Genomic DNA, 17,488 nt, shown 5'->3' with positions numbered 1-17,488 from the left:
ACGCCTAAAGCCCATGCTCTGCAACAGGAGAAGCCACTGCAATGAGAAGCCCACACACCACAACGAAGAGTAGCCCCTGCTCGCCACAACTAGAGAAAGCCCACATGCATCAACAAAGACCCAATGCAGCCAAAAATAAGTATAAATAAATTTATTTAAAAAAAGACTTTCTTCTTTTCTAATACGAGTATTTGAAGCTACAAATTTCCCTTTTAGGCAAAGCATCAGCTGCATCTCTTGAAGTCTGATGTGTTGCTTTCCTTATCAGTTAGTTCAAACTATTTTCTTATTCTCTTTTGATTTCCTCCTTATTTTGTGTTATTTAGAAATATATTGCCTAATTTTCAAATATTTGGGCATTTACTAGATGACTTATTATTTTTTTTCTTTTGTTATTAGAGAACATATCCTATGATTTCCATCTATGAAGATCTGATTTATGGTTTCACGTAAGGTCTATATTGGTGACCGTTCCATGTGCACTTGAAAAGAATGTACATTCTGCAGACTTTATGCGTAGAGGTCTATAACTGTCAATTAGGTCAGGTTCATCAATAAAATTGCCCAAATACTTTATCTCCTTCTGTTGGTGGTGTGTGTGTGTGTGTACTTGTTCTGTTAATTACCAAGAGAAAGGAGTTAAAATCTCCAGTTATGATTGTGTATTCTTCTATTTTTCCCTTTAGCTCTATCTACTTTTAAACAGCTTTACTGAGGTAAAATTAATATACCCTAGAGTTCACCCATTATAAGTGTTCAAGTCAATGACTTTCAGTAAATTGGAGTTATGCACCCATCACCAAAATCCAGTATTTTAATCGCCCCCAAAAGATACCCCCCCTCCCATTTGCAGTCAGTCCCTGCTTCCACCGCAGCTTAAGGCAATCACCAACCTGCATTGCTTTTGACTTGCCTTTTCTGGGCAGCTTGATATAAATAGAATATCTAGTGCTTTGTGTCTGGTTCCTTTCTTGCTGCAACTATGTTGTAGCACCTTTTTATTGCTTAAAAGTATTTTATTGTATGGATATATCACATATCCTTTATCCTTTCACCAGCTGTTTTGTTTTTTTTTTTATTATTAAGGTCATTTTTAAAAAAGAAAAAAGGTTTTAAAAATAAATAAATTTATTTATTTATTTATGGCTCCGTTGGGTCTTTGTTGCTGCACGTGGGCTTTCTCTAGTTGCGGCGAGCGGGGGCTACTCTTCGTTGCGGTGCACTTTTCATTGTGGTGGCTTCTCTTGTCATGGAGCACAGGCTCTAGGCACACAGGCTTCAGTAGTTGTGGCACGAGGGCTCAGTAGTTGTGGCTCACAGGCTCTAGAGCACGGGCTCTAGAGCGCAGGCTCAGTAGTTGTGGCGCATGGGCTTAGCTGCTCTGCGGCATGTGAGATCTTCCCAGACCAGGGCTCGAACCCATGTCCCCTGCATTGGCAAGCGGGTTCTTAACCACTGCGCCACCAGGGAAGTCCCTCACCAGCTGGTCTGAATTGTTTAGAGTGTTTGGCTATTACAAATAATTCTGCTAGGAACTTGCATACTCGGTAAGATTGGAATGCTGTCTGTTGGGACATGCTACATGCCCTGAACCAGCAACCAATCTAGACTGTTTCTCCCATAGCTGTACTACACAGGGTCCAATCTTGAAAATTAAGAAGTACTCTAAGTAAAACAGGGAATTTAACATGGTTACAGAGGTGATAGGAGGGAAGAGAAGCTAAAGAGGGCACTGAGGCATCCCAGATGTTAGCAGAAGCCGGAATTCATTACCATGACTAGGCTGGAGGGATAAGTCCAGAGCCCAGGGTCATCCAGTGGACGCTGTAGCCATGGTTGGCTACTTAGGAAGAGCCGGAGCTACAGAGGAGACACAGCCGTTGCTGAGACTTCACCTGAGGGGCAGATGGGAAGAAATATCCTGCTTTTTACTAATCTAGCACCCACCAGTACCTTCTGCTAATCAAACTCATCTAGAAGCACCTGATACAGGAGATACATCCTGTGAGGTCGACTTCCCCTGCCCTGGGGGCAGAACAGGTGGGCGTAGAACAAGGAACGGGTCTGAGGCCAAGTGGGCCCAGGGTCAGCACCGTCCATCCACTTGTTGTTCCACATCCATTCTTCTCGCCCTTCTCTGATACACATATGTGACACTGAGATAATAATACTGTCCTTCTGCCTATCATGAATCAACGAATCATACAATGACACTCTCACCCTTTCCCCCCAAGAGCAAAAGTGACGTTCCACGAATCATGTTCACATTCCAAGTCAAGGATCTCTAGACAATGTGATGTTTTTTCTCATGATCTATGATCTATGAACTAAATTATAAAACAGAGCCTCACCAATGCTCCATATCAAAACAAAAAATAGGCAAGGAAAACTTGTTGAAACATAACAAAAGTATGCATAGCAGCTACACTTGTCTCTGTATATGCCATTTTCAGAACAGTGGAGACCTCCCCATATGGGCTGCATAAGAAATTCAGGGTCACAGCAATCCCACTACTGGGCATAAACCCTGAGAAAACCATAATTCAAAAAGAGTCATGTACCACAATGTTCATTGCAGCTCTATTTACAATAGCCAGGACATGGAAGCAACCTAAATGTCCATCAACAGATGAATGGATAAAGAAGATGTGGTACATATATACAATGGACTATTACTCAGCCATAAAAAGAAACGAAATTGAGTTATTTGTAGTGAGGTGGATGGACCTAGAGTCTGTCATACAGAGTGAAGTAAGTCAGAAAGAGAAAAACAAATACCGTATGCTAACATATATATATGGAATCTAAAAAAAAAAAAAAAAAAAAAGGTCATGAAGAACCTAGGGGTAAGACGGGAATAAAGACACAGACCTACTAGAGAATGGACTTGAGGATACGGGGAGGGGGAAGGGTAAGCAGGGACAAAGTAGAGAGAGTGGCATGGACATATATACACTACCAAACGTAAAATAGATAGCTAGTGGGAAGCAGCCGCATAGCACAGGGAGATCAGCTCGTGCTTTGTGACCACCCAGAGGGGTGGGATAGAGAGGGTGGGAGGGAGGGAGACGCAAGAGGAAGAGATATGGGGATATATGTATATATATAACTGATTCACTTTGTTATACAGCATAAACTAACGCACCATTGTAAAGCAATTATACTTCAATAAAGATGTTAAAAAAAAAAAAAGAAATTCAGGGTTAAATTCATCCCCCACAGCAATGCTTTGCTAACCGAGACCCTAATTTAGTCTTGAACACAACCACATATGCAAATAACATTTGCTCTTGGATATACAATCTAAGACCACTGTGTGTGCATCTCCCTTCTCTAATGAAAACCGTCTTCTGTAATTCTGAATGTCACAGTCATTCAAGAAAGGATTTTGACATTGCCAAGCAATATCAAGGACAGAAATTACTAAGAACTCTAAACAAAGGCAGGCATAACTCGCATAATAGGTGGTTTCAACAAAGACAAGTTTCTTGTGTTGGCAACACAAGAAAATCACATATTTAGGGAATGGTGCAAATGTTTAAATTTCACCAACATTTAAGGAAGGCTTTTGGTATTTTCAAGACATGTTCTTAAAAAATTTAACTTAATTAAAGGTTGGCACATTTAAAAGATAATATCTTGCACATTGCAAGGTTTTCTTGTACACTTAATAATCAAATAAGCACAAAGTTGTTGTTTATTTTTTTTAACAAACAATAACAACTTGATTCCAAAAGCCTCATCTATATGAGATCTCTGAATCAAAATGTCAAAATTCCTCACTCTCCTGGTGAAAGTCTCTGAATGTAACCTTACAAAGCTACGTGACCCTTTAAAAATAAAGTGTGTGTCTTCTTCTAATTATTTGAAAAGCACTTTAGGGAAACATTAAAGGATTGGCACAGAGAACAGTATAATGCAACGTCTTACCATACTAACCTAAACTACAGATAGCTCCTTGGCTCTATTGTATGTAATCAGTGTGCAAATGAACTTATGCTAAAAATAGCAGGAGGGTATGCTTTGTGGGTCCACCTCCATTTTCAGGATGAGGAGCAGCACATTTCAGAGCTTTTGCTCACCCAGTCCCATGTTAGCCTGTACTCTGGCCTCCACACTGAGTTCCGTACATGAACTGGTGACTCAGAGGAAGCAGGAGACTTTATTTAAAAATCCCAGCTTCGATGACTGAAGACACAGCATGGTGAGAGTTCTCAGACTCAGTTACATGTACCAGAAAGTACTTGGTCATTTAACCTCTTTGTTAAATAGTAAGTCAATCATTTGATCCAGTTTATATTCTATTGTTGTAGTGCAAGGTAAGTGATAATCTATGCAGAACTCTTGACAGACGCCATGCTATGAACAGAACATATATCATGTTTACAGTTATATTAATTTCATATATGCTATGAAAAAATATAAAATCATATTATTTAGCCATACTTGGGAATACAAGTCCTATAAATATACGTCTGAAGCAATATGCTTCTTCCTCTGCTGTCATGATTATTGAACTTTTCGTAAAAGTCTCTCACATTTGCTATACTTCTACGGTTTCTGTTCTATGTGAGCTCACTGATGGATCACGAGGTGTGACTTCTGGGAGAAGGCTTTCCCGCATTCACCACATCCATAGGGCTTCTCTCCAGTGTGAGCCCTCCGATGTGTAATGAGGTGCGACTTCTGAGAGAAGGCCTTCCCACACTCACATCCATAAAGTTGTTCTCCCATGTGAATGGTCTGGTGCGTAGCAAGGTGTGACTTCTGTGAAAAGGCTTCGCCACACTCACTGCACTTAAAGGGTTTCTCCCCTGTGTGTGTTCTCCAATGGATGATGAGCCGTGACTTCTTGCTGTTGACTTTTCCACATTCATTACATTCATAGTATTTTAATCAAAAACAAATTTTTTCATGTTTGGTACAGAGGAATGATTTTTCATACCCATTAAACTTACCAGGTTTCTTCCTTCCATAATTTCCACTCTGAGTAAGCAAATCTAATGAATATTGCAAATGTTTTCCATTTGAAACATACTTATTAGGTTTTGCTTTAAAGGTTCAAGGTACATGCCTGATTGAACTGTTTTTCCACTCGCATTACTTTCACAGGCTTGTTCCAATCTTTTAAGCCTGTCTTGGGTTTCTTGGTGCCAAGCTTTGTAACGATCAACTTTCCAGAACTCTACAAAAAAGAACAATAAACATATTTTGTGAATCCTTTAATAACTGTGAACCAGATAAACTAGAACCATAGAAATAATAATGCACAACTATACGCTTTTGCTTGGAAATTAAAAAGTGCTCTCATGGGAACTGAGGTAGAAAACCAATAATAGATAAGGAAAAGGAAAAAAACGCTTTGACTAAATAGGGTATTAGAGGCCAAGATATAATAATCTGTCCTAGGCAAAGGTGGGGTTTCATTTGGGCACAATCAACTTTAAGACAAGGCAACAAAAGTTGCACTAAAAGTAGGGAATGATGACATCAAAGTTATTCCTTTGGTTACAGGCACAGAAGGAGTAAACTATCATAAAAGAAACCAAGGAGAGAATAGAAAAATGACCATGGGTTTTCAATAGCAATCTGAGGCATTTAACAATGTAAGGGAAAGAAAATAGGAGAGAATTAGAAAAGTGAGAGGCAAAAAAATTGCAATTAATCCTGTATATATGAGAAAAGAAAAGGAATCTATCATCAGGATAAGGTTTGGGGTGCAGAGAGGGAAAATGAATGGACAAGGTCCTATGTGAGAAAGACAGGCCTAAGCCCCTAAGTACACATAAGTGGAGCACAGCTCACTAAAACTAAAGCAGAGAAGGACAGATTATCTTAATATGGATAAGTGATACACAGTATGATATCTGGATATCTGAGAAGCTCACATTAGTGGTCCTGAGTCACTTCCAAAGGTTTAGGGGCTTCGAGAATTCTCTTTTTACTTCAAAGGTAACCACCCTTCACTATCTTCGCCGTCTACTGATAACTGGCATTTAAATTCCACTGTCTCACACTTGAGAGGTTATCAATCACTCACCTGAAAAGCTCTGACTTGGGGTATCCTCATCTATTGCCCGTGGCTGGTCTTGCTCCAATCTGATGATCACATCTGGTTTGATAACCTGAAACCCTGCACATGGGAAATAACAGAGGACTTGAGTCCAATTTCTTGGGTTTCAGCTTCTAAAGAATAAACAGATGTTTAGTTCAAAGGCTGCACAATGAGGCCTTTAATTTGGGATGTGAGTGTACAAACACTGTTTGAAGACAAGAAAGGACTAAGATTTTCTCAATTCTTCAACTAAAGCCTAAATCATTAAACACTTCAAAGGCCACAGTTTTTAGCAAATGAATAGGAAAAGACAATTGACTGGGCAGGAACGTGTCCTTACCTAGCGACTCAAGGCTGCTCAAGTTCTCCAACATCACATTTCTGTACAAATTCTTTCGAGCAGAATCCAGAGCTGCCACTCCTCCCATGTGAAGTCCACAGCCACATCCTCAAATGACAATGACCCCTGAAAGAACATGTTTGCATTAAATCTGAAGAAACATATATTGGACAATAAAGACAAGATGTAAAGAAACACTGTAGCAGGAACCACTGGTTGCCTTCAAAGGAGCCGTTTCCTCCTCCTTTCTTGCTAATAACCCCAATTATATTAGGGATGAAAATATGCCCTGTTCCCAGGAACGAATCCTAACGGTTCCAAGTCCGTCTTCTCCTATTTCCCTTTGTTCTTTTGTCTCTCTCACATCAGTTATATGATTATGTTCTGGCAATGGGATGTAAGGAATATGTGACAATGATCTGGAGGAAGCTTTTGCTTTTCTGATAAAAGAGACAGATATTGATAGTGCCCTCTGCCCCCATCCTGACCATCCTGACTGCTTTTAATACAGATGTTAGACTTGGAGCTGCAGCAACCATCTTGAGCCATGAGGCAATATGTGTGAGCACAGAAAACCAGCTTGTGAAGTACAGCAGAGTGGAACCCTAGAAATAGCCGTAATCTCTTATGACACCAGTGAAGTGCTGTGCCAGCCCAGGGCTGTCTACTTCCAGGTGTCTTACAGGAGAAAATTAAATGGCCTTATTATTAAAGCTAGTATTATTTAGGTTTTCTGTTACTTGTAAATGAAAGCATTATTTATTTATTTATTTATTTATTTGACTGCATTGGGTCTTCGTTACTGCACATGGGCTTTCTCTTGTTGTGGCGAGCGGGGGCTACTCTTCTTTGCGGTGCGCGGGCTTCTCATTGTGGTGGCTTCTCTTGTTGCGGAGCACGGGCTCTAGGTGGGCGGGCTTCAGTAGTTGTGGCACGTGGGCTTCTAGAGTGCAGGCTCAGTAGCTGTGGCGCACGGGCTTAGTTGCTCCACGGCATGTGGGATCTTCCCGGACCAGGGATCGAACCCGTGTACCCTGCATTGGCAGGCGGATTCTTAACCACTGTGCCACCAGAGAAGTCTGAAAGCATTCCTGACTGACATTTATTTAGACCATTCTTATCAGGATTCACTATATAGGCTCTCTACCATAGACTTAGTCTTGCATTGCACTTTATTTGAGAAACAAAAATCTTTTTAAATTCCTATTATAATTTAAGTGATTTAAATAAGATAGAATGATCTAAGATATGTTTATTCATCAGTAAATGTGTCAGGTACGACTCTAGGTACTGTCAACATAAAGACAAATAAAACACATCCTGACCTCAGAGAGCTTTCAATCTTGTACAGCAAGGCAAATTTATACAAAGGCTATGATAGAAGAATATGGGTGGTATAATTAAAAATACAATAAGGTATCATTTACACCTACTAGATTGCTGAAAATTTAAAACTTGACAATATCAAGAGTTGGTAAGGATGTGGATGAAAGGAAACTAGTACAGTGCTGGTGAGATACAAAGTCTTTGTACAACAATTTAGCATTATCTTATAAAGGTAAACATTCACAATTCCTGTGACCCAGCAGTTCTGTTCTCTAAGCTTATACCTTAGAGTGGGGTTTACAAACTACAATCCATGGCCAAGTCCAGCTAGGTGCTCACTTTTTAATTAATTAATTATTTATTTATTTTATTTATTTTTGGCTGTACCATGTGGCTTGTGGCATCTTAGTTTCCCCACCAGGGACTGAAACTGGGCCCTGGCAGTGAAAGCGCCACATCTTAACTACTGGACCGCCAGGGAATTCCCTCAGTGCTTATTTTTTAAAATAAAGTTTATTGAAGGACAGCCTACACCCATTTGTTTATGTACTGTCTCTGACTGCCCTCACACTACAGTGGCAGAGTTGGGTAGTTGCTATAGGAAACGTACGGCCTAAAAAGCTTAAAATATTCACTACCTGGTCCTTAGGAAAAGTAGCTATCCCACCCTAGAGACTTTCTTGCACGTGTGTACCAGCCAACAAATATAATCCTTTTCAGAGCATCAGTGTTTAAAACAGCAAATTTGAAATAGCTCAAACATCTAATGGCAAGAAAGTAGATAATTACATAGTCAATGGATTAGACAAGAGTGAAAATGCATGGATTACAGCTCTATGCAAGAACATGGATGAAACTTAAAGACACATTTGTAAAAGCATTTCTTACTCTGAGAATTTATAGTCACAGATCTTCCTTCACACAGATTTGTGGTTCCAATATATACTACCTGCAAGGTCCAGGAACTTCTAAGCTAAGAGATAAACAAAAAAGTGGTCCCTGACCAGTAATTCCTCTGTTGGGCAACTTAGTAGAAGCAAAACAAATTATTTCTTAAGGGACATACTCCAACCCAGGCTGCACAAGACTGTAACAGATAAACATGAGATCTTACTCCAAAATATAAACCACATGCGGAAATACTCCACCACAAGCCAGAATCAGCAGAAATAATAAAAAGTAGAATTTAACTTCTAAAAACTTGAGAAAATAGAATACTGGACATAAATTATATAACAGGGATGTTAAAACCACCAAAGTCACATTAAAAGGAATAAAAACATAAGAAAGAAACAAGACAATATTTTAAAAGGCCAGTAAATTTAGGAAACAGTAACAACAGCAACAAAAGAGAAATGCCAGAAATGAGAACTACAGTCACTAAAACTGAAAAAGCCAATGGAAGGTTAAATGGCAGATCAGATACATGAATAAAACAGACCCAAAGAATGTACAGAGAATGCAGCATAGAGGTTGGGAATATGAACTAGCAGATATTGGGCACAGAGACAAAATGAGACAGTGCAATATCCATCTCAAAAGGAATTCCCAAAGAAAAAACAGAGACTGGGAAAGAGGAAATATTCCAAGGTAAAACAACTGAGAAGTGATGAAAGACATGAATTTCAGGAATCATAACATTTCAACAAAAGGATAAAGGCATGATATCCCACAGGAAGGTAAAGAGAAAGATATATTACCCATAAAACAATGACAATTAAACCGACAGATTTCTTAACAGCAATATTAGAAGCCATAAGACGGTAAAACAGTTTCTTTAAAGCACTGAGAGAAAATGACTGTCAACCGAGAATTTTATACCTATCCAAAGAGTCATCTAAGATTGGAGACAGAATTAACACGTAGAAAGATGCAAAAGGCCCTTGCTCCCATGAACCTGTACACTAATTATACTTTTCTATAGGGCCAGCGGAGACATATGGATACAAGGAAGTTTTGAGGAATTCAGTTTCCGAGAGAAGCAAGCTCTCTATAGGTTATCAGAGAACTGTGGCAGATTCTATACTTGGGTACAGGTGTCTGTTCTGGATATGGTCAGTCAGAGGAGAAGGTGCCATAAGCCAGAGGGACTTAACAAGAATGAGGAGAAATTAACCAAGTTTAGACATGGGTGAGGACTGATGGGAAAACCTGGAATCTGGAAGAGTCCCTAACAGGAATAAATTGTTTAGCCCAACAGTTTTTCATGGCACTCTTCTGGAATTTTGCCAAGAAAGTGCAGAGGTAAAAGAGTGGTGTTTCAGGGGTCCCCAAGGCCACCCGCACACTCGGTAATTCACTAGAGGGGCTCGCAAGACTTGGCACAGTTGTGCTCATGGCTAAGGCGGATTATAGCAACACGGCAGGGACGCAGAGCAGATGAGTGAGGAAAGAGAAAGAGGCAGGTGCTGGAGGAGTCCGTGTGCGCGGTACCTGTGCTCTCTCCCTCCGATGAGGGGCCACACAGAGCACACTCCACCCCAGCAAAGAGAATGCAGCAACTTTTGTTTGATGTTTCCGCCCAGGAAAGACCAGTAGAGACTCAGCACGCAAGATGTGTCATGGAGGCTGGTCACACAGCAGCTTCCAAAAGGAAAGCAGGTGTCCACCACACACCACGCTGTTTATACAGTACAGGCAGACCTCGTTTTATTGTGCTTTACTTTACAGCCCCTCACAGATACTGCGTTTTTCACAAATTGAAGCTTTGTGGCAACCCTGTATCGTGCAAGTCTACTGGTGCCATTTTTCCAACAGCATTTGCTCACATTGGGTCTCTGTGTCACATTTTGGTAATTCTCACAATGTTTCAAACTTTGTCATTATTATTATATTAGTTATGGTGATCTTTGATCAGTGATGTTTGATGTGATTATTGCAAAAAAATTACGATTTGCTGAAGGCTCAGATGATGGCTGGCATTTTTTGGCAATAAAGGATTTCTAAATTAAAGTATGTACGTTGTTTTTTTAGACATAATGCCATTGCACACTTAATAGACTACAGTAGAGAGTAAACATAACTTTCATACGCACTGGAAACCAAAAAATTCGTGTTTTAGGCTCACTTCACTGCAATGCTTGCCATAGTGAGGTGGTCTGGAACCTCGGAGAAGGCCTCTGTGGGCCCACTGGCACCCCTTTATCAGTCAGGGAGCCTGTCACGGCAGTGCAGCAAACTCTCCACAAGCTGACTTGCCAGAGGCCCGCCTTGCAAACACCCTTTCAAAGACAGCAGCCTCAGGCCTACTATGTTAACATTTTTGTTTTTTTCAACAGGTGGAAAGAGAAAATTTGCACAGTCCTGCATATTTTTGCAATGTTTGGATTCCAAGAGTCTTCCATAGTTGAATACACAGGTGAACCAAAATTAACTGAAACTGCAGTCCAACTCCCTCTCAGTTCAAACACTGAAAAGATCAAAAGGCAGTGTAAGTGGAAGCAGCTATGGGTGGACTAATCATAGGTGAACCTAAGCTAATTTAAATTGTGAACTCACTGCAATTCAACTCAACTCTAGAAAAAACCTGAATGATAAACCTCTAATCTAATTTCTAAAGGAAAGAGTTTGTATGCTCTGGAAAATGAACAAAACAAAAAATGGCACATTAAGGACTTCCCTGGTGGCGCGGTGGTTAAGAATCCACCTGCCAATGCAGGGCACACGGGTTTGAGCCCTGGCCCGGGAAGATCCCACATGCCGTGGAGCAACTAAGCTGTGCACCATAACCACTGAGCCTGTGCTCTAGAGCCCGTGAGCCACAACTACTGAGCCCACGTGCCACAACTACTGAAGCCCGTGTGCCTAGAGCCTGTGCTCTGCAACAAGAGAAGCCACTGCAATCAGAAGCCCGCACACTGCAACGAAGAGTAGCCCCTGCTCACTGCAACTAGGGAAAGTATGCACATAGCAACAAAGACCCAAGGCAGCCAAAAATAATTAATTAATTAATTTAAAAATGGCACATTAGTTTCCACTGTTTTTTATTTGCAATGTCTAGAATGTAATAAAATATAGATATATACCAAGAAGTAGAAAAATGTAACCAATAATTAAGGCCACAAAAAGTAAAACTGGCCTATAGAAGCAGAACAACAGATGAACAAGTTATCTGAATTAACAAAGGAGAATTATAAAGTAACAATTATGAATACATTAAAGAATTTAGAGAAAACATGAATATTATAGGGTTAAGGGATGGAACATTTCAGGAAAGAAAAGGAAATGATTTTTTTTAAAGAACCAAATAGAAACTCTAGACTGAAAAATAGCTGATATAAAATATTTATTGAATGGACTTACCAGCAGATTTGACATTACAAAGGAAAGGATTCATGACCTTGAAAACTGGTTAATAAAAACTATACAATCTAAAGTATAAAAAATCGGAAAAAAAATTGTAGAGCATCAGTGACCTGTAGGACAACATCAAAAAATCTTAAATACTTGTAATTGGAGGGTCATAAAAGAGGAAAGAAAATAGGGCAGAAAAAATATTTGAGCAAATAATGGCTGAAAATGTTCCAAATTTGATGAAAAACACCATCCCACAGACACAAGAAGCTCAGAGTATCCCAAGCAGGATACACATAAAGAAAACCACAGCAAGGCCCATCACAGCCAAACTGCTGAAAACCAAAGATAAAGAGAAAATCTTTAAATCAGCCAAAGAATAAAAGACACATGACAGGGACTTCCCTGGTGGTGCAGTGGTTAAGAATCCACCTGCCAGTGCAGAGGACACAGGTTCAATCCCTGGTCTGGGAAGATCCCACATGCTGCAGGGCAACTAAGCCTGTGTGTCACAACTACTGAGCCTGCGCTCTAGAGCCCGCAAGCCACAACTACTGAGCCAGCGTGCCACAACTACTGAAGCCTGTGTGCCTAGAGCCCGTGCTCCGCAATAAGAGAAGCCACCACAATGAGAAGGCCGTGTACCGCAACGAAGAGTAGCCCCGCTCGCTGCAACTAGAGAAAGCCTGCGTGCAGCAATGAAGACCCAATGCAGCCAAAAAATAAATAAATAAATTTATCAAAAAAAATAAATTAGACTGTGGTTGCACAAGTAGATGACTGCAGAACCCTCTAAAGTTACTAAAAAATATTAAATTGTTCACTTTAAATGGGTGAATTGTATGAAACCACAATTGAGGAATAAATAAGTTACTCTCCTGGGACTTGGTCATTTTTTGCTACTCTTGGGAAAGGGCCAGCAAATCTAGGCTCTGCCTTATCATGTGAATCTTCTGGACTCTCTCTTAATGCTCAAGTTAGAGGGCTCTGGTCAGGACTCTTCACCAAGGATGAATCCTTGGTCCTGGGCGTCCTCCATCTCACATAAGCCGATTAGTTCATGGAAACTGGAATCTGTTGAATCAGTAGCAAATTAAATTCTCTTTAGTTGAGGCATACTCTTTGGCATCTAAACTCCCTATCTTGCTGGAAACTGACCTTCATTTAAAGCCCAGACTGGGTTTTCTATAGACTCTAAACAGAGCTAACAAGGACTAGAGTATGCACAGGGTACCCCACAGCATTAATAGCAGTGCCTTTTATTTTTTTAATTTTTGGCTGCGTTGGGTCTTCGTTGCTGAGAGCAGGCTTTCTCTAGTTGTGTCAAGCGGGGGCTACTCTTCGTTGCGGTGGGCGGGCTTCTCATTGCGGTGGCTTCTCTTGTTGCAAAGCATGGGCTCTAGGCGCATGGGCTTCAGTAGTTGTGGCATGCGGGCTCAGTAGTTGTGGTGCACAGGCTTAGTTGCTCCACGGCCTGTGGGATCTTCCTGGACCAGGGCTCGAACCCGTGTCCCCTGCATTGGCAGGCGGATTCTTAACCACTGCACCACCAGGGAAGTCCCAGTGGCAGTGTTTAACCCAAGAGCTCTGCAAAATCTCCAAAAAGTCCTGTGAATTCCACGCTCATCTGTGAGACTTAACAGGTCCTCTACAAATATCTCAAGACCCCTTGGTACAAAACATTTAATTAGGTGCTTGGGAGTGAATGTGTTTCAGGCAAAGAACATGAGATATGGAATAAAACAAATAAGGTTCAGTCTGAGCTTTGTCTCTTGCTGGCCATGTGACTTTAAGCAAGGCACTTCACTTCACTGAGCCTGGTGTGTTTTGTTTTGTTTTAAATGGTGATGGAAACACAGACCATGTGGGATGCTTATAAGAATTAAAGGTGATATGGACACGAAAGTGCCTACTAAGGACCCTTAAGATAAGAAGTGGAAAACAGAACAATTACGAGAAGGGTTTCTGGAGCTTGAATGTGTACATCAGAATCTTGTCTTTGCCTTGGAGTCCCCATCAACTCTTTAGCTTGAAGGGGCCCACATTCCCTTCTTTCTGTGCTGGAGGGGATTCGGGCCCTCTGGCCTGGCCTATCCTTATGTGGGAGCAAGAGAAGAAGCACGGTCCAAACACAGAACTGCACGTGGATGGAGGGAGGGGTGAGTGCAAGTGTGCATGGTCTCTGAAAGGCTGCCTCTGAATTCCAGAAGCCTTATCTCACACAAGCTTCCACAGCACAGCACTCTGGAAGGTCGGAAGAATGTGATTTTCTTCACAAGGGTGGGTGGCCTGGAAAATTGGGCATTATTCCATCATTCTCTCTGAAAGTAAGTAAGTGAGGAAGAGAGACAAAGAATGTGTGTGTGTGCAACATATAGCAAATGGGAAAGGAGAACATCAATTTCACTTTTAAAGGCATGAATGAAAGAGGAAATTGAATCCAACAGTTCATTAAGTGAATAATTTGCATCAGTTTCTCCTCAAAATACAACAGAGTTGGGCTTCCCTGGTGGCGCAGTGGTTGAGAATCTGCCTGCTAATGCAGGGGACACGGGTTTGAGCCCTGGTCTGGGAAGATCCCACATGCCGCGGAGCAACTAGCCCGTGAGCCACAACTACTGAGCTTGCACGTCTGGAGCCTGTGCTCCGCAACAAGAGAGGCCACGATAGTGAGAGGCCCGCACACCGCGATGAAGAGTGGCCCCCGCTTGCCGCAACTAGAGGAAGCCCTCGCACAGAAACGAAGACCCAACACAGCCAAAAATAAATAAATTAATTAATAAATTAATAATTTTAAAAAAACAACAGATAGCTGTTGCATGTTGGAAAGATCTTTATTAAAAAAAAACATACAACAGAGTTCATTTTAACCTCATAATGTTCTTGAGTGTTCTAAATTAATACGTGTAAAAAGCTTAGAACTGAGACTGGTACACAAACATTTTACAAATGCTAGTTAGTGCTCTTATTATTGCATGATATGATTGTAGAGAAATCAGAAAATACATGTAAGCTAAATAAAGAAACAATCACCCATAATCCCACTACTTCAAAGTAAGTAGTTTCTCAAAGTGTGGTAGAAACAAAAACGTGATCTTACAGTCTTTCTAACTTTGTGAACTGGCTTTAATGCTATATAGTGAAAACATATTTTTATATACATATTTTTTTTCAGACCAATAAATATACTCGTAGACCTGTTGTTTTAGACCTATCACAGCCCACCCAATCAGTCTCAGTCACTAACCCCCAAATGATACCTAACCCCTCACCCTGCGCCCCGCCCTGCATTACCTCCCCAGGTGCCCCAGCCATCGACTCCCAGAAGGTCTCCCTAAACCTGAGCTGCCGAGGCCCTTCAATGATTCACGCCCACAGGCTCCCCCCACCCCTTTCTCCATAGTCCATTCACTAGCCCCCAGACCAACCAACACGCTATATCCAGGTGTCCCATGTCTGCAATCACTGATTCCGAGGCCACCCAATCATTACCCTCAAAGACCCCTCACTCAATCCCACCCCCTGGGCAAACACTGGTAAGGCCCTCATCACTTACTCCACCAAGGCCGCCCCCAACAAGCCCTGCGACTCCCACTCAGACCCACGTGGCCCATCCCGGCCCTCCCACAGCCCTACCTCTTACACCAACAGCTCCCATCACCGACTCTCAAAATCATCCACCCCCACAGGCTTCTTCACGTTTTTGTAAAAATTATTTGTTTATTTGTTTGTTATTATTATTATTTGGCTGCGTCGGGTCTTAGTTGCAGCACGCGGGATCTTTCATTGTGGCGCTCGGGCTTCTCTCCAGTTGTGGCGCGTGCCAGTTTTCTCTCTCTAGTTGTGGCGTGTGGGCTTAGTTGCCCCGCGGCATGTGGGATCTTGGTTCCCCGACCAGGGATGGAATCCGCATCCCCTGCACTGAAAGGCGGATTCTTTACCACTGGACCGCCAGGCAAGTCCCCCCACAGGCTTCTTAATGATTCATCCTATTGTCCCCATGGACTGTCTCCCCAGTTGTCCAAATCCACTCCGTCCCCAGTCAGTCATCCTCATAGCTCAAAATTACGGGCAGAGGTCTACCAACCTCCGCCTTCCATCCCAGGAAACCAAACTGTTTCCCCCACAGCTGCCCAATCACTTCCTCTGATGACTGAGAGCCAACCTCCTCTCTCACTCAGCCAGGTAAGGCTGCCCAGTCAGTCATCCACTGATCGTAAACTGACACAGCTTCCTCCACGAGCCTATAATTTACACGCACCGCACTCCCCCGCCCCATCACTGACCCATAGGGCCCCCAAGCCACTCGTCCCTACGGCACAGTGATAGGCTACTGAGAAAAATTCTCCCTCCAACGAGATCCGGTCTCCCCATTCACAGAACTCTCACAAACCCCAGCCATCCCCAAACCATACAGAACCCCAATCATTCACCCCACAAACATTAAACGTCATGGTTCCTCCAAACAGCAAGTTCGTCGCCCTCTGCCGACCTCAGCAGGCACCCAGTTTCTGCTCTCCACACAGGCCGCCGTCACCGACCTCCGGAAGGCACCCCAGGTCCAGGCTCCGCATCACTGACGCCTTCAGACCGACTCAGGTAACCTTCAAGCACCAGTGCCGCGCGCCCCACATCATGTATCCCTGCAGCTGTCCAGTCACTGTCTGCGGACCCACGGATCCCCACACGCCGGCCCTCGCACGTCCGCAATCACTTAAAGCCCCTTCCCCACGCCAGCTCGCCCCAATCACCCACCCCCGCGGCCCCGGTACTCGCCTCCCCAAGCCCGCACGGCGCCCGACGCAGCTGCCACGCTCCAGGCCCGCGACCTGCGACCCCAACGGCCGAATCACCCAGTCTCCGCAGTCCTCAGCCACTCACCCCAAGAACCCCCGGTTCCGACCCTCACTGGCCGCCTCACTCGGCCGCACGGCTGTGCTGCGGGCCCGCAGCGGGACCCCGGCAAACGCGGACGCCGCCCCACACACCTGACCCCTCCCCCGGGGCGCGACGCTGACGCCGCAGGGCCGCGCAAGTGTCCGCGCAGAACTACATTTCCCAGAGGGCTCCGCGGCGCATCTGACAGGGAGCTTCCACCGCCTCCTCTTCGCGGGTGGGCGGGCTGCGAGGATGGGCGTCTGGACCGGGCGTCAGCCCTCCTGTGGCGGGGCTGACCTGAAGCCCAGAGAGTGACGGTGGTGGGGGGAAACTAAGAGGAAACACCCTCTTAAGTGTATTGTTGCAAGAATTTTAGATCACATAGTGCAAAGTGGAGTATCCCACTACTTTAACAGTAAAACGTGGAAATAAATGAATTAGGCAGTAAGACATTGGGAAGAAACAAAATAGACGGCTGGGAAGCGAAGAAATAAATGTGTGAAAGAAAGATATTGCCTGCCATAACAGTAAACAAAGGATGTTGCTGCCATCAAGCCATCACATTGCAGCTGGCCCCATGGTGAGCCCTGAGGGAA

The 17,488-nt window shown here is 43.0% G+C and overlaps 1 protein-coding gene across 2 annotated transcripts; it reads right to left on the bottom strand.

The window, feature by feature from the left end:
- Window positions 1-1,110: 1,110 nt before the first annotated feature.
- Window positions 1,111-17,008, bottom strand: LOC132347934 (zinc finger protein 84-like). 2 transcript variants are annotated; one of them, XM_059894905.1, is made up of 5 exons: window positions 16,896-17,008; window positions 6,396-6,521; window positions 6,041-6,133; window positions 5,075-5,185; window positions 1,111-1,895 (listed from the first exon to the last, which is right to left on the bottom strand). In XM_059894905.1, the coding sequence occupies exons 2-5, from the start codon at window positions 6,481-6,483 to the stop codon at window positions 1,861-1,863; spliced, it is 327 nt and encodes a 108-aa protein (XP_059750888.1). In that variant the 5' UTR covers window positions 6,484-6,521; window positions 16,896-17,008; the 3' UTR covers window positions 1,111-1,860. The 2 variants fall into 2 exon arrangements, with proteins under 2 accessions (XP_059750888.1, XP_059750887.1); XM_059894904.1 differs by lacking the exon at window positions 1,111-1,895 and having other exon boundaries at window positions 4,144-5,185.
- Window positions 17,009-17,488: the final 480 nt, after the last annotated feature.

The sequence above is a fragment of the Balaenoptera ricei genome, chromosome 14, assembly GCF_028023285.1.
Source record: "Balaenoptera ricei isolate mBalRic1 chromosome 14, mBalRic1.hap2, whole genome shotgun sequence".
Classification (NCBI taxonomy): Eukaryota; Metazoa; Chordata; class Mammalia; order Artiodactyla; family Balaenopteridae; genus Balaenoptera; species Balaenoptera ricei.
Note: the sequence above shows the minus strand (reverse complement) of the source record. Positions and strands in the feature narration are given on the sequence as shown.

Excerpts from the sequence above, each read along its gene's own strand:
- LOC132347934 (XM_059894904.1), bottom strand. The coding sequence starts at position 6,483 with ATGGGAGGAGTGGCAGCTCTGGATTCTGCTCGAAAGAATTTGTACAGA. Across the intron at positions 6,134-6,395 it reads GAGCAGCCTTGAGTCGCTAG|GGTTTCAGGTTATCAAACCA; the intron begins GTAAGGACACGT and ends TCCCATGTGCAG. Across the intron at positions 5,186-6,040 it reads CCCAAGTCAGAGCTTTTCAG|AGTTCTGGAAAGTTGATCGT; the intron begins GTGAGTGATTGA and ends TCTTTTTTGTAG.